The sequence below is a fragment of the Globicephala melas genome, chromosome 5, assembly GCF_963455315.2.
Source record: "Globicephala melas chromosome 5, mGloMel1.2, whole genome shotgun sequence".
NCBI classification, from domain to species: domain Eukaryota; kingdom Metazoa; phylum Chordata; class Mammalia; order Artiodactyla; family Delphinidae; genus Globicephala; species Globicephala melas.
In genome coordinates, this window is record NC_083318.1 from 104573237 (window position 1) to 104589703 (window position 16467).

At 38.0% G+C, this 16467-nt stretch overlaps 1 protein-coding gene across 4 annotated transcripts in view; it reads left to right on the forward strand.

Annotated features, from left to right (window-relative positions):
• KLHL2 (kelch like family member 2) overlaps positions 1-13209 on the forward strand; it is a 125005-nt gene extending 111796 nt beyond the window's left edge. For all 4 annotated transcript variants that reach the window (XM_030847063.2, XM_060299640.1, XM_030847073.3 and 1 more), the window contains 6 exons: positions 5313-5510; positions 5881-5982; positions 7154-7282; positions 7916-8056; positions 10551-10694; positions 12097-13209. In XM_030847063.2, the coding sequence (XP_030702923.1) occupies positions 5313-5510; positions 5881-5982; positions 7154-7282; positions 7916-8056; positions 10551-10694; positions 12097-12125 (743 nt within the window). In that variant the 3' untranslated portion in view covers positions 12126-13209. The remainder of the gene's footprint in view (positions 1-5312; positions 5511-5880; positions 5983-7153; positions 7283-7915; positions 8057-10550; positions 10695-12096) is intronic.
• The last annotated feature ends 3258 nt before the right edge of the window (positions 13210-16467 follow it).

Below are 16467 nucleotides of genomic sequence, written 5' to 3' on the forward strand. Positions count from 1 at the left end.
TGTTGATGGTTTCCTTTGCTGTGCAAAAGCTTTTAAGTTTGATTAGGTCCTATTGTTTATTTTTGCCTTTATTTCTTTTGCCTTGGGAAACTTCTCTAAGAAAATAATGCTATGATTTATTTCCAAGAATGTTTCACCTATGTTCTCTCCTAGGAGTTTTATGGTATCATGTCTTACATTTAAGTCTTTAAACCATTTTATGTTTACTTTTATATATAGTGTGAGGGAATGTTCTAATTTCATTGATTTACATGCAGCTGTCCAACTTTCCCAACACTATTTGTTGAAGAGACTGTCTTTTCTCCATTATATAGTTTTGTCTCCTTTGTCATGGATTAATTGACCGTAGGTGTGTGGGTTTATTTCTGGGCTCTCTGTTCACTTCCATTTATCTATATGTCTGTTTTTGTGCCAATACCATGCTGCTTTGATTACTGTAGCTTTGTAGTAGTGTCTAAGTCTGGAAGAGTTATGCCTCCAGCTTTGTTCTTTTTCCTCAGGATTTCTTTGTCATTTCTGGGTCTTTTGTGCTTCCATATAAGTTTTAGTATTATTTGTTCTAGTTCTTTGAAAAATATCATGGATATTCTGATAAGGATTGCATTTAATCTGTAAATCGTATGGTCATTTTAACCATATTAATTTTTCCAAGAGCATGAGATTTCTTTCCAGTTCTTTGAATTATCTTCAGCTTCCTTTATCATTGTTTTATAGTTTTCAGTGTATAGGTCTTTCATCTCCTTGGTTGAGTTTATTCTTAGGTTGTTGGGATTTTAAATGGGATTTTTTTTTTTTTTTTACTTTCTCTTTCTGATATTTTGTTGTTGTGTAAAGGAATGCAACAGATTTCTATATATTAATCTTGTATCCTGCCACCACGCTGAATTTATTAGTTCTAAAACTTTTCGTGTGGAGTCTTTAGGGTTCTCTATATAGCGTGTCACGTCATCTGCAAATAGTGACAGTTTTACCTCTTCACTTCCATTTGGATACATTTTATTTCTCTTTCTTGTCTGATTTCTGTGGCTAGGACTTCCAATAAAATATTGAATAGAAGTGGTAATAGTGGACATCCTTGTCCTGTTCCTGAATTTAGCGGGAAGTTTTTCAGCTTTTCGCCGTTGAGTATTATGTTGGCTGTGGCTTTGTCATAAATGGCTTTTATTATGTTGAGATATGTTCCCTTTATACCCACTTTGGTGAGAGTTTTCGTCATGAGTGGATGTTGAATTTTATCAAATGCTTATTCTGTGTCTATTGATATGATCATGTGTTTTTTTTCTTTTCTTTTGTTAAGGTGGTGTATTATAGTGATTGATTTGCGTATGTTGAACCACCCTTTTTACCCTGGAATGAATCCAGCTTGATCATGAGATATGATCCTTTCTCTGTATTGTTGGATTTGGTTTGCTAATATTTTGTTGAAGAATTTTGCATCTATATTCTTCAGAGATATTGGCCTGTAATTTTCTTTTTCTGTAGTGTCTTTGTTTGGTTTTGGTATCAGGATGATGGTGCCCTCATACAATGACTTTAGAAGTGTTCCTTAGTCTGTAATTTTTTGGAATAGTTTGAGAAGGATAGGTAAGCTGTATGTTCCTGGCCTTTTGTTTGCAGGGAGTTGTTTTCATTACAGATTATATTTCACTTCTAATAATCAGTCTGTTCAAATTATCTGTTCCTTCTTGACTCAGTTTTGGCCGGTTATATGTTTCTTGAAACTTTTCCATTTCTTCTAGGAGGTCCAATTTGTCATTATATAACTGTTCACAGTATTCTCTTCTGATTTTTTGTATTTCTGTGGTTGTTATTTCTCCTCTTTCATTTCTTATTTTGTTTATTTGGATCTGCTCTCTTTTCTTCTTGGTGAGCCTAGCTAGAGGTCTGTCAGTTTTGTTTATCTTTTCTAAAAACCAGCTCTTGGTTTTATTGATCTTTCCTGTTGTTTTTTTGATCTTCATTTTCTTTATTTCCTCTTTTATCCTTATTATTTTTCCTTCTGCTGACCTCGGTTTTGTTTGTTCTTGTTCTGATTCTTTTAGGTGGTAGGTTAGGTTGTTTATTTGAGTTTTTTTCTTGAGGAAGGCCTGTGTGGCTATGACCTTCTCTCTTAGAACTGCTTTTGCTGCATCCCATAGTTTTTGTAAGGTTGTGTTTTTCATTGTCATTTGTCTCAAAGCATTTTCTGATTTCTTATTTGATTGCATCAGTGACCATTGGTTTTTTAGTAGCATGTTGTTTAGTCTCCATGTGTTCAGTTTTTTCCCATTTTTCTTTTTGTGGTTGATTTCTAGTTTTATACTGTTGTGGAAGGAAAGGATGCTTGAAATAATTTCTATCCTCTTAAATTTGTTGAGGCTTGTTTTTTGACCTAGTATCTCTTTTGCCATTTTAATTATGAAGTGTGTTGGTGTGGGTGTGATTGGGTTCATCTTGTTTGGGACCCTCTGTGCTTCCTCTACCTGGATATGTTTCCTTCTTAAGTTTGGGAGGTTTTCAGACATAATTTCTTCAAATACATTTTTGAGCCCTTTTTCTCTTTCTGCAACCCGCCTATTTTGCATAGGTATGCTTTATGTTATCCCATAGATCTTGTATGTTACTTTGGGGTTTTTTTGTTTGTTTGTTTTTTTCATTTGTCTTTCTGTCTGCTGCTCTGATTGGATGATTTCCATCATTCTGTCTTCCAGATCACTTATTCGTTCTTCTGCATTATTTAGTCTACAATTCATTGCCTCTGGATTTGTTTTTATCTCTGCAGTTGAGTTGTCTAGTTTTGACTGGTTCATTTTATAGTTTCTAGTTCCTTGTTATAGTGATCTGCATTTCTATCAATAATCTTTAATCCCTTCAGCATCTTTATTACCTCCTTTTTGAACTATAAGTCTGGTAGATAGGAGAGGTCTGTTTCATTATTTGTTCTTTCAGGGGATTTCTCTTGTTCTTTTAATTGGGAGTAGTTCCCCTGCTTTCTTATTTTACTTGACTTCGTCTGTCTCTATGAATTTAGGAGAAACAGTTGTCTATTGTGGTCTGAAAGGGCTGTTTTTATGTGGGAGCATCCCTGTATAGACTGTGTAAGTCCAGTATTTTTTGGTGCAAGGGCTGTATGCCAACCATATCTTTCCTCAGAGTGTGCTGGCCATTATCCCCTTGATAAGGGGGCGTGATTGGAGTTGTGGTGTCTAGAGCCTGCCCTGAATATTGGGCACAGCCTCCTCTTTTCTCTGTGGATGTCACAGCCTTGTCAGGGGCAAGGTCTGCTCCCCATTTGTTTGAGTAGAAACCCTGAGTCTCAGATTTGATATGGCTCCATTGCCCTTGCTCTGTTGCAAAGGAGGTGAAGTGAGGCCTCCGTTGCAAAGGAGGTGAAGTGAAGCAAGTGAGGCCCATGTGGTCACAGTGAACCTATGCACCGCCTCTGCAGTCATCTGCAGTTCTGCCCAGAAGCAGCCCAAGGTCGTGTCCCTTTCTCCACTGTGTTTGTCCCAGATCTAGTGCTAGGCTATGGTGTGTGGTGTGGAGTGGGCTGGTGCTGGGGGCTGGGGTGCTGTGGCTGCAGGAGTCAAGGTGGTTGTGCTGCCACCTGGGACCTGGGCTGCCTCTGTGGCAGGCCTCTCCCAGGACCTATCTGCACTAGATCTGGCTCCAAGCTTCAGTGTGGGCTGGGCAGAACTAGAGTGCTCCAGACAGAAAAGGAACCCCTGTATACTCCTCCCAAGGGGCTGCCCACCCAAAACATGCATTTCTGTGGTGTGACCCAGTGTGTGCACCAACAATGTCCACTGGATCTGGACCCTCCCCCATGGTGTGAATGCTGACAGTGGGCTCTGAGGTTTGATAAGGCCATACCCCAGGCCGTCCAAGCTGTCTCCATGCAGGTAGACAGAGTCCTCTTCCTGGGCCCGTCTGCCCAAGACTCAGCATCTAGCCGCTGTGCATACTAGCATCCCTGCCCATCATGCATTTCAGACTGGGAAGCGTGGTGAGGTTACAGCTATCAGCTCTGCTCTGATTGCTAGTAAACCAGCACCCACACACTCCTTGAGAGCAGAGACCAGGCCCCTCTGAGACAGGCTGGGACCTGGGACTTGGGACCCTTTACTGCAGTGCTTGCACCTGGACAAACATCTCCTTGAGCAACAGAATACAAAGAAACTCTAAGGGACTAAAAATAACTGTGCACATGTGTAGTCAGGGTAATTATGAATAATAAGGCCAAAACCCAGCTGCCACTTCTGAAGTGCTAGGAGCAAAAGCAGGGTACTGGGCATGATCCCTGCACACACCACCACCAAGGGGTGGGCAGACCACCTAAACCACGCCTCCAGCCCGAGCCACCTATATGCCCCCACTCTCACCCCATTTAAGGAAACAGCTCCCCTCTCCTCAGGGAGCAAGAAAGGGAACCTGTTACTTGTTTTTGCTCCCTCGTGCTAAGCACAAGTCCCAATAAAGCCTTGCCTGAATTCCTCATCTGGCCTCTTATCAATTTCTGTTGCTTGAAGAGTCCAAGAACCCAGGTCTGTAACACCTCCAGTCCCTCTGTCTGTCCTGGCAGACTTCGTAGCAGGCAGAAGGGCTCCCCAGGGCGAGGTCCTGCCTGTGTGGACCTTCCCTCCTTCACAGATCCCTCCCAGGGGTGCCAGTCCTGTTCTGAATGCCTTTTTCCCCCCATCCTGCTGGGTTACGTGGAGATCTTTCTTGCAGCTTTGGTTGTAAAAGAGATCTTCTGCCAGTTTCCAGTTGGTTTTCTGTGAGAATTGTTCCATATGTAGATGTATGTTTGATGCGTTTGTGGGTGAGGTGAGCTCCATGTCCTCCTACTCTGCCATCTTGATCCTCCCTTGTTATATTGCATTTAGTTGTCATGTTTTCTTAGTCTCTTCTGATCTGTGACAGTTCCGTAGTCTTTCCTTATCTTTCATGCCCTTGATTCTTTTGAAGAGCACTGGTCTGGTATTTTTGAGTAGAAGGTCCAAAATTGAAAGCCATGGGAGATGTGTACAGGTTCAAGTAGTTGGAAAATATTGGCTCATTGTTTACGACTGTAAGTAAGTCTTTGAAGAAGCCAAGAGTCAAAATAGTACCTCAGCCCATGCCATTGCATTTTTCATTAGTAGTAAGGAGCACAGTCTATTCATTCTATATTCTCGCTAATGAATAGCGTTTCTTAGGACCTATTCAGCCAGGCTTCTCCTGAGGGGGACTTCTGTTCTGACAACAGCTGTAGACTGTTTGGAATGCAGTCTTTAGATGTTGGTAGCAGTTGGGTTGCACATGCATCATTAACTGCTGTATTTCTTTTTCAGGGATGGTCTACATGGCTGGACTCGTTTTTGCTGTCGGTGGCTTTAATGGCTCCTTAAGGGTCCGCACTGTGGATTCCTATGACCCCGTGAAAGATCAGTGGACCAGTGTTGCTAACATGCGAGACCGGAGAAGCACCCTGGGGGCTGCTGTGTTGAACGGACTGTTATATGCCGTAGGAGGCTTTGACGGGAGTACAGGCAATTTTCTTTTATCTTTCCTTCATTAGTTAGAATTAACATAGCGATCACATTTATGGAACAAGGCCTAGCAAAATTAGGAGGCATTTGAATGTTTTAACAGGTATTGTGAAGATAAGTTTAAAATTTCCATCCAGAATTCCTTTAAATGATGTTAAGAGTGCTCAGTATGTAAATTTTCTTTCTCATGCTTCAGTGTCAGTCATCTTCCCAAGTTTAAAAAGCCAGTAAATGTCAGTAGCTTGCGTAGGAGCTCGCTCTTCCTCTTCGTCACATAATTGGATTTTGGCCCACTTTAATGCAGCTGAAGTATTTCCCCTACTAATACATATAAGGAACCTGAGGTGCAGTGCATTGTGCTTTATTACAGGGCTGTCCTCGGTGGAGGCTTACAACATCAAGTCTAACGAGTGGTTCCACGTGGCCCCCATGAACACGAGGAGGAGCAGCGTGGGTGTTGCCGTAGTTGGAGGTGGGTCGGCTTCCCGGTGGTTGTGAGTGGTTCTTCCTGTAACCCGGACTCTGGTTTTCTAAATGGGCAACCAAAGGGCCATTTAAAAGGGAAATAGTGGCTATTGGAAAATGCTAGTTATCCCTTTTTAAAATAAGGCACGCCTGCCCTCTGGTCCCCCTCCCTCTCTCTCTGTCCCCCTCCTTCTCCCTCTCTCTGTGTCACCTGTGTAATATAACTAACTGACTTTAATACAGTCATCTGGGGAACAAACCAGATGGCATGAATATGAAATTTTACATCTGGAGAAGGGCTGTTTAACATTTAAGGGATGGGTTGCCACAGTTATTTATTTATATCCTACTTTGTCCCCCAAAAGAGTTTAATTAGTATGATTTTTTTTTTACTTGGTTGGGTGAATCTGTGGGTTCCCACCCCCTCCCCATGGTGGGTATAATCCTCTGCACCAACTTTTCTTTTACCAGCTTTACTGAGATAGAATTCACATACCATACAATTCATGCATTTAAAGTATAAAATCCAGTGTGCATCTGTCATAACAATTCATTTTAGAACATTTTTATTACTCCCACAAAGCAGTCCTACTCCCCTTGGCTATCATCCCCATCCTCCCAGCCCTCAGCAAACACTATCTACTTTTCTGTCTCTCTATAATTTTCCACTTACAGACATTTCATATTAATGAAATCATACATTGCAGTATGTGGTCCTTTGTGACTGGCTTCTTTGACTTGGCATAATGTTCAAGGTTTGTTCATGCTATAGCATTTTACCAGTACTTCTTTTTATTGCCAAATAATATTCCATTGTATACTGGTACTGACTCTTGATTCAACTTTTTTTTCAATTTACTAAGATAACTTTGACTAAGATAACTTTAATTTGGTTTTCCAGGATGTTCACTTACCAAATAGTGTTTATCCAAAGGTATACTGAGTGTACTTTCTTGTTCTATCAGATTATTGATGAAAGTGTTAAATTAATATCATATATATTCCGCAGATCTTAATAATATGATTTGGTAAGTCCACCTATCACCATTAGGCAAGATTTTAAATAGTTCCTAATACTTTAAAGGTAAACTCTGCTACCAAGGAGGAAAATATATTATTTCCTGACTTGAAAAAATAGCTTTTTATGAATTTGGCTTTCTCTGTGATTCCATGTTTAGGTCTGCTTTATGCTGTCGGGGGTTATGATGGAGCTTCACGTCAGTGTCTCAGCACAGTAGAATGCTACAGCGCCACAGCAAACGAGTGGACCTATATAGCAGAAATGAGTACCAGACGGAGTGGAGCAGGTGAATAAGAACCTCATTTAGTAATTGAAGCATGGAAATGATGGAAAAGAATTAAACAAGTGAAATGATGGCATCTCTTTATATTATCAGAAAATATATGCTGATTCTAGTGACACTTAAAATGTCTTTTGCATTATGCAGGTAGAGTTGGTAGGTAGCTGCACTTAAATTTCACTTTGTAAAATTTCTAAAGTGTTATATTAAAGGCTTCTGTTTTGTTTAATTATTTATATTGTTTGGCATTACTTTTAGGTTTTTGTTTCTAGTGCTTATTGGAGAACTTGCTTAATAATCAACTCCATATCCATTGCTTACAGATTTTATGCTCTAATATTGGTTTGCTTTTATCACGAAAGTTGTTTTCAAAAGATTCGTGTAAAGGACTTCCCTCTCTGTGTTTCACCTCCATATTATTTTTATTGTATTTGACATGCTTTTTTAGAACAATAGTTCTGAGATTCTCATTTGTAATTCTATTTGTTTCTACTTCTTAGGCTGTATGCTTTAATATTGACTTTTAATATGAATAATCATTTCAGAAGTTTTATTTACAAGTCATTTGAAGAAACCCTAATATATTATAATTTCTTGTCCCTTTTACTCTACTATTGTTTGGTTCTTTGTGTTTTACAGGTGTTGGTGTGCTAAACAACTTATTGTATGCTGTCGGGGGTCATGATGGCCCTTTAGTACGAAAAAGTGTTGAAGTGTATGATCCTGCCACCAACACATGGAGACAGGTTGCAGATATGAACATGTGTAGAAGAAATGCAGGTATCTATCTAGTTTATGATTACAAAATTTATACTGAATTGTATTCAGAGTATCACTGTGTATTTCCATTGTTCTTTTACTGATCTGAGTTCCCTAATAGACTTGCTCTTTAAAGGCAGAAACGTTTGTAATAATCCTATATAGTGAATGCCTAATATAGTGTCTGGACATAACAGGTTGATGTGATCCTTCTGTTAACTTATAATATCTGTCAAAGTTTACTTTTTGGTGATGAATGTAGAGACTTAATTAGAGGAAGAACCCTCTTTATTTGATACTTGAATTCATTCATTCTTACCACAGACATATTTGAGTGTCTACCTGTATCACACATTCTGAAGCCCAGTTCTCAGGGAATTTAGTCTAGTTGAGTAAATATTTATACCAGATAAAAAAGCTAGTTGTTTATCTGAATCTGGAGGGGAAGCCTGAAGAAGCAACCTCATTTTAATACAGTTCAGGGTTTCTAGAAAATGGAAAAGCTAAAATAACAACAACAATAATTTTAAGAAAGCTGAGGTCTTCAAGATCTCTTTAAGTAGGTACAGAACTACCTACTTAAAAAGAAGATCTGTAGAAGGGAAATAGGAATGGAAAATAGATTCAGGGTACCTGGGTAGTCTTTTTGGGAAATTCTCATTTTCTTAAAAATGCCATTGTCTTCATGCCAGTTCCCATAATCCAAAATAAGTTCCTGATGATTCTCAAACTCACTGTATACCACTGGATGATGTTGCAAGATGCACCCTCCATCCCCCCAGAAATGTTCTTCTTAATTTCTCTTTAATTTAAATGTGATCACTAAGGGAGATAAGTATATGGGACTGCAAGAACTTGCTCAACAGAGCAAAATATAAAATTAATTTACTTGACATTTTACCTCATCCAACTGGTACAACTGGTACTTGGTGAAGTACTAAAACTCTCTTAGCTATGGATAGTCCAGAACTATTAATAGTAAGACCCACAGATCTGGGGCCTAGCACATATGAAGTTAGAAAAGCATACGTGCATGTGCTTCCTGGATTAGGAAATTTATTTGCAATTTGAACTTTTGTTATTATTTTCCTAAAGATTATTCTAGTCTTATTTTTTCTCTACCCTTGTTTTATTGTTTTCAAATCAAAATTAGCCATTTCTTCTAGCCAGAAGAATAAGGAGATACTTTGTGTATGTAGAGCTATTGTCATCCTGCTCTTGCTTTTCAGGTATTTGAACTACTTTAAAATGATATGAGTTTGCTTCCTGTCGAGAGACTATCATAGTAGCACAACAGAGTTTGAGTAAAGGGGATCCACTCCATTTGCACAGAAGACACTATTGCTTTTAAATGCTGTGTAGAGATTTGGGCTCATTATTTTGTTACGTTAAAAATCTACAAGCACCTATTAATTGTGTTAGCAAAACTGTCTGTAAAGAGACCAGTGTGCGGGCAGCACCCTTCTGGATGTTTTGATGCCCTGTAGTACCAGTTCATAAAAGCTCTGAGTCGTGTTTAAAATTATTAAATATGCTTTTAAAAAATAAATTGAAATAAAGAGCTTTTAAAATGTGTTTATCTTTTCACTCAGCAGTTTTCTTTGTAAACATTTATATTAAGAAAATTATTGCAGAAGTATGCAAAATGTGCAAGAGATCCTTGTTCATTGTAACATTATTGATAAGAGCAAAAAAGCTGAAAATAAGTTAAAATCCATCAGTAAAAGACAAATTATGGTATTATCATACATGGAATACTATGCAGCCATTAAAAATTATGTAGATCTGTATTTATTAACTTGGGGAAATGTCCAAGGTATATATTGTTTGGTGGGAGTGAGTAAAAAGTAGCATGTGTAGTATGAGCTACTTTGGGGTTAAAAAAAAAGGAGTGTCTGAGTATATACATGTAGAAAAGAGCCAGAATTTCGATGATCAGGATTCTAAGCGGTATAGGATTAGTGGTGGACTTTATACTTTTCTAGATGTTTTGAATTTTGCAAAAATCCAAAAAATATTTTATTCTCATAATAATTAAATAAATAATACTGTTTTCCCTTTTAAAGGAGATAAAATAGTTGACCAGTCAGTATAATAATTAAAATTCAGAATCATTTTTACTTTCTACTAATATATATATTTATTTTTCCTTTTTCCTTAGGATTTCCTTAGAAGCTGACTTTGGGAGAGTTCTTTGACTTTTAATTTTCTATTGTTTTTAATAAAATGGGGATTAAAATAGTTTCTAACCTGTAAAGTAAGGTTATTGTGAAGGTTAAATGAAATAATGCATATATAAAGCATCTACTGCATAAGTAACATATGAGTAGGAGCTTACAGTTAGTATTAGATTCTCAGATATAAAGGAATTCTTTTCGGGTTCCCCCATCTTCTCTCTTTGCCTCTTTCCAGGAAGTACGTGTCTCTGGATCACCTCACCAGACACGTTCAGGGATACTTATATTCATCCAAATTTTTAAAATAATTGTTTTCTCTCTGTGTAATTTTTTTAAAGGAGTTTGTGCAGTTAACGGTCTGTTATATGTAGTTGGAGGGGATGATGGTTCCTGTAACTTGGCATCAGTAGAATATTATAACCCAACAACTGATAAATGGACAGTTGTGTCATCTTGTATGAGCACAGGGAGAAGTTATGCAGGTAATAATTGTTCAGTTTTCTTATAGTCTTCTATTATAATACGAAAGGATTACATCATTATGATTTTTACATTAAGAATGTTTTTCTCGGGGCTTCCCTGGTGGCACAGTGGTTGAGAGTCCGCCTGCCGATGCAGGGGACACGGGTTTGTGCCCCGGTCTGGGAAGATCCCACATGCCGCAGAGCAGCTGGGCCCATGAGCCATGGCCACTGAGCCTGCGCGTCCGGAGCCTGTGCTCCGTAACGGGAGAGGCCACAACAGTGAGAGGCCCGCGTACCGCAAAAAAAAAAAAAAAGAATGTTTTTCTCCTGTATAAGAAGGAAGTCTTTTCTCAAAGTATATCTTATTTCTTATTCTCAAAATAATTAATATCAGATATGTATATTCTGAAATAAAGCACTAGTATCCTTTTGTCATTCTGTAGTCACTTGTATTCAAAATTACAAATCTTTCCAGTGTGGCATCATAAAATTTAATATGGCTACATCTGTATTCAGTGTCATGGAATTCACAATGTAGCAAGGCTTTAATTACTCAAATATCCAAAAGATATGAGCCCTATAACATCTCCCCTGGCAGGGCTCCATGTGATACTATTACAGTGAGGCTACAGAGTAATTTTCTTACTTAAGCACAGCACTGATTAAATTATAAAATATCAGTTTGGTCCATTCTCTTCGTAAGAGAAATGGTAATACTCTTTAATAAATATAATGCTGAGTCTTTAAAAGTATATGTTGCATGTAGTTTATTCTGATGATATTTATATTGCTTTAAATATTAGAATGTTTCAGTAACATTCTAATATAGATTTAATAGTGGGGAAAAAAGAAATTTATACTAATTAACCATCACTGTTACTTGTCATCTAAAACAACACCTAATACAACTATTGATATATAGAGTAGGATCCCAGGATAGCATTCCTCAAAATTACGTGAAATTTTTTAAAACGGCTTTATTGAGATATATCTGACATAGAATAAATAGCATATATTTAAAGTGTACAGTTTTATTAGTTTTGACATATGTATATAACCACAAAACCACCACAATCAAGGTAGTGAAAATATTCATCACTCTTAAAAGTCTGTTTGTGCCCCTTTGAGTATTAAGTGGATCTTAGTATTTCTTGAGTAAAATTATTTTCCCTTAATTGTAACTGTGAAGAGCAAAAGACGAGCTCTGGATTAAATAGTCTTATGTAGTTTTGGTCCCTAATTTTTAAACAAAGATTTCATTGTCATTTAGATTAAAATGATAGTAATACTAAAAAGAGATTTTGAAACATCATGATCTGTTCAGCCCCTCTTAAGTAATAATATAAAAACTTCAGTATTTTCTCAGAGATACAGAATGCTTCCTGTGACTTCTGTTTTATTTCTTCGTTTCTTTGTTCAGGGGTCACAGTTATTGATAAACCATTATGAGCCTGAAGGACATTTTCAGCACATTTACACATGAGAAGAAGCAGACTTCAACAAGTACTTCTGAAGTGACTGAGAGTCTAGCACTTCTCCACTTGTAGCTGCACTTTAAGTCTCCGCAGAAGATAAGATCATCTGCCTTTATAGGCCTCAGATATTGAAGATTATTTTTGGTAGATGCACCGTGTAAGCTTTTCTGCAGTGAGCAGCAGCTGACTGAATTTTAATAAGAAACTTGGACTGCAGTATTATTCTGTAGTCTTTGGACAATAGTTGCTTTCACAAAGACTAGTTACCAATCTTGAATGACTGGATTATTTTGTGAAGGGGGATAAATATGTGTTCTTGTAAAATTAAGTTTCATCTTTATTCCTTCTCCTGAAAATCTGTATACACAGGAACTGAAAATCTCTGAACAGGTATTAAACTGTGTAAGTATACAAACTAGTTGAGGGATAAAACTGTTTGCTTTTATAAAATATGTTTGATTACATGAGTATAATAAATTGTGTGCATATAAATGTGTGTCTATTTGCTTTCCTTTAAATATGTTTGAAAAGATGTTTGAAACTTGATTATACTATTTATAATTGGCACAGTACTTTGAATTATGCCAGTACTACATTGTAAAACAGAGTTGTATTTTTTGATATTTAACAATGCTTAACACTTTAAAATGCCACTTCTGAGGAATGAACTGGTGTAACACACTTGAATACATGTGTGATGCCAAACTTTTTAAAATAAAATATAAATTATGCTTATTTATTATTTTCTTTGGTTTAATCTTGGTCATGTTTTGGTGTGTATTTCAAATTTTTTTCTTAACAGTTTGGCATGAACATTACTGCAGGTTTTTGATGAATATAATGAATGTATGGAATTCAACTGAATTTGCATGGTCTTAAGAATTTTTCCTGTGTGTATAAATTTAGCTGCTATTAACAGAAAAGACAACTTTCTGTGAGTAGCCATCTGTGTTGATCAGATAGAATTTTTCTGAGATCTTCAATTAATCTTACTTTAAAAATGACCAAAATATGTCTTTCTTGAATTAACTTTGAATAAAAGTTTGTATATTATTTGATTCACATTGTCCTTGATTTTTATCTACTTAGTTTGCTACTAAGAAAGTTGCCTGTTCACTTTTTGTATTCTTTTATAAAATTTGCATTTTCTAACTTCATAAATCAATATTTAAAATTTGTTGCCAAAGAAACCTACAAGGCAAGTCTGTTAAGTTCAACAACTGAAGTCATGGAAAACTGTTCTCCAAGAAGAAGCTACCTTAATAATCAAGGAAAAAGTTTCACAAGGATTGCTGAAATTTAAAGTTTTATATTCTTCTGTCCCTAATATGGGCAGGGCACAAGATAAAGATAAAACAAATAGCACTGGACCAAAAAGAAAGTCAAAGAAAAAATACCTACTTTAAAACAACTGAGAAATAAATTGTGGTTTTGATACCAAATAAAAGGAATTGAGGAAATGGGCATGGGGGAGTGGGGTGGACAGCTGAGGTGCTGGGACAGGAGGAGGAGGAGATGGAAGGGGGCGATGGGGTATAGTGGCTGTTTCTCAGAAATTTAAAAGGTAGGCATGAGCTCTTGCGAGAACAGTCAATAATCAAGAGGAAAGAATTATACCTGTGATAAAATTTGTTTAGTTAATATAGAGTATTCACATTTAAACATAGAACCACATTTATTACCAACTTAGTTGAATTTTCCGTTGTAAGTGGAAATATGAAGACTTGAATCAGAAAAAGAAAAAGCCTGTGTTCACCTTATGAAAACATGAATTTCTGCATTAGTGTGGCTCCAAGCACATCCATTGTCAACAAACATGTTGAGGATCTAATGAACTTGGAGCAATGCTAGCTGCTTCTGACAGTGGCACCAAGAAAAGTGTGTCATTACGTTTCCTGATCACTTCCAAACACTAATTTTCCATGAAACGCTCCATGAATCTGTCAATTAAAGATTTATCTAAAAATCTTTAAAGCTTTTCTTAAAATATAATCTATTAGGGTGACAGTCTTAAAAAACTTAGCATGTCAGATACCTCTTTGTCTTTTCTTTCTTTGAAGCTTTAATAGCTATACCATAAAACTGTTTGCCAAGGTTTGTCAGTAGCTAGACTCATAACTCCATGATTTCAGAGAATTTGAATGTACTCCCCCCACCCCCCCGGCAGCCTTTGTCTCTCCAATTTGAAACGTTTTGTTTTGTTTAGGCTTATAAAAATGTTCCTGGCTTGTTCAGATTATTGTACAAAAAAGAGAGGTCAGAAGTCTTAGAAATCCTGCCAAGGGAACCACCAGGTGTGAGCAGAGTTCAAGGTTATATCCATGAAAATGCATTGTAAAGCAACTCTGCTGCTTGCTTTGCTTGGCTCTACACCTTCTTGACTGAAAGCAGTGATGACTGGGGTTGAGGTGAATGGTGTGTATACTTTCAGCTCCCCTCCCATCCCTTATGGACTCTGGCATATGATTCCTGGTTTTTATTATCATCCCTTATAGACAGCATGAGGACCCATGTATTTATAATGTCAGCTGTTGACGAGTTATGAGACAGGGTAGCATAATATTACATAGTGATGTAATGGGTTAGCCCAGCGGTCCCCAACCTTTTTGGCACCAGGGACCGGTTTCGTGGAAGAAAATTTTTCCACAGAATGGTGGTGGGGGTAGGGGGATGGTTTCAGGATGATTGAAGCTCATTACATTTATTGTGCACTTTATTTCTATTATTATTACATTGTAAATATATAATGAAATAATTATACAACTTAAAATAATGCAGAATCAGTGGGAGCCCTGAGCTTGTTTTCACTTGCCACTCACTGATAAGGTTTTGATGTGAGTCTGCAAGCAATTGATTTATTATGGTCTCTGTGCAGTCAAACCTCTCTGCCAATGATAATCTGTATTTGCAGCTGCTCCCCAGTGCTGGCATCACTGCCTCAGCTCCACCTCAGATCATCAGGCATTGGATTCTCGTAGGGAGCACACAACCTAGATCCCTTGCATGCACAGTTCACAGTAGGGTTCGCGCTTCTATGACAATCTGATGCCGATGCTGATCTGACAGGAGGAGGAGCTCAGGAGGTAATGTGAGCGATGGGGAGTGGCTGTAAATACAGATGAAGATTTGTACGCTGGCTGCTGGGCTGCTCACCTCCTGCTGTGCAGCCCGGTTCCTAACAGGCCACGGACCAGTACTGGCCCGGGGGTTGGGGACCCCTGGATTAGCCTGCCTCTTGTTTCAGTTTGGTCTTGAGCAAATTGTGTCCTACTGGCTTTTACGGCCGCCGTGTCTCATTTTGGAGAGGAGGCTACATGGGAAAGTTGAATCACACTTTGAATCAAGTTTCTGGCATTTTAACCCTGGCTTCACGACTCTAAGGAAAAAAGCAGTGTGTGATGTATTGTAGAGCCCATGGGCATAGGAATCAGATGGCTGTCAGTTTGCATGCCCCTCTGTCAGTTGCTAGCTGTCACCACTTTAAACACATTTCTTAACCTCTGACATTTTGTCTTCTCTAAAATGGCAACAGTAGTGTCTGTGTCACTTACAAGGTTATTGTGGAGTTTGAAAGAAATGGTGTATATTAGTGGGTTTGACATACAGAAGACCCTCAATAAATTATCACTACTGTTGCAGTTCTCTGAACCTCCCATTTCTTCATTGTAAGGAAATAAGTGAGTTGAGCTTATTTCTGTAATTTTGGAGCCATCTCTGTATTTCCTTTCAGCTCTGAATCTCCAAGATTTAAAATAATAATTTGACCCCTTCACATACATACATCTGCTCCGATATAAAAAATATATATCGCTACTGTGGTAGGATTTTAAGTCAGATAATAACAAACATAGTATTACTGAGCACTTCCTGTATTTCAGATACTGTGCAAAGGGCTTTGCATACATAATCACATTTATTGTCATAACAAACATTATTATAATACCCATTTTACAGAAGTACTAGATAAAATTTTGAGAAATAAGTTATCTAAGAGCACACTGCTAATGAGTGACAACCTGGTAGGTCTGACCCCATAGCGCATGCTCTTAACACTCCTTGACAGAAGGCGGCACGTTTGGGCAAAGGGAAACTTGGGCTGCGGTGCAGTCACACCCACAACCTCTAGGGGGGCGCCTAGAGCTAGGCCGGCCAATCAAAGGAATCCTAAATTGGGGTGAGGGGCTGGGATGCACTCCTGCATCAACCAGTCACTGGACTCAGGCTGCCCCCTGGAAAGGGACTTATGCCATGGGAAAGTGGCTCTTTTTGCCAACATTCAGTAGCTGAAGACCTGCTTTAGTCCTGAAGGGGGGACC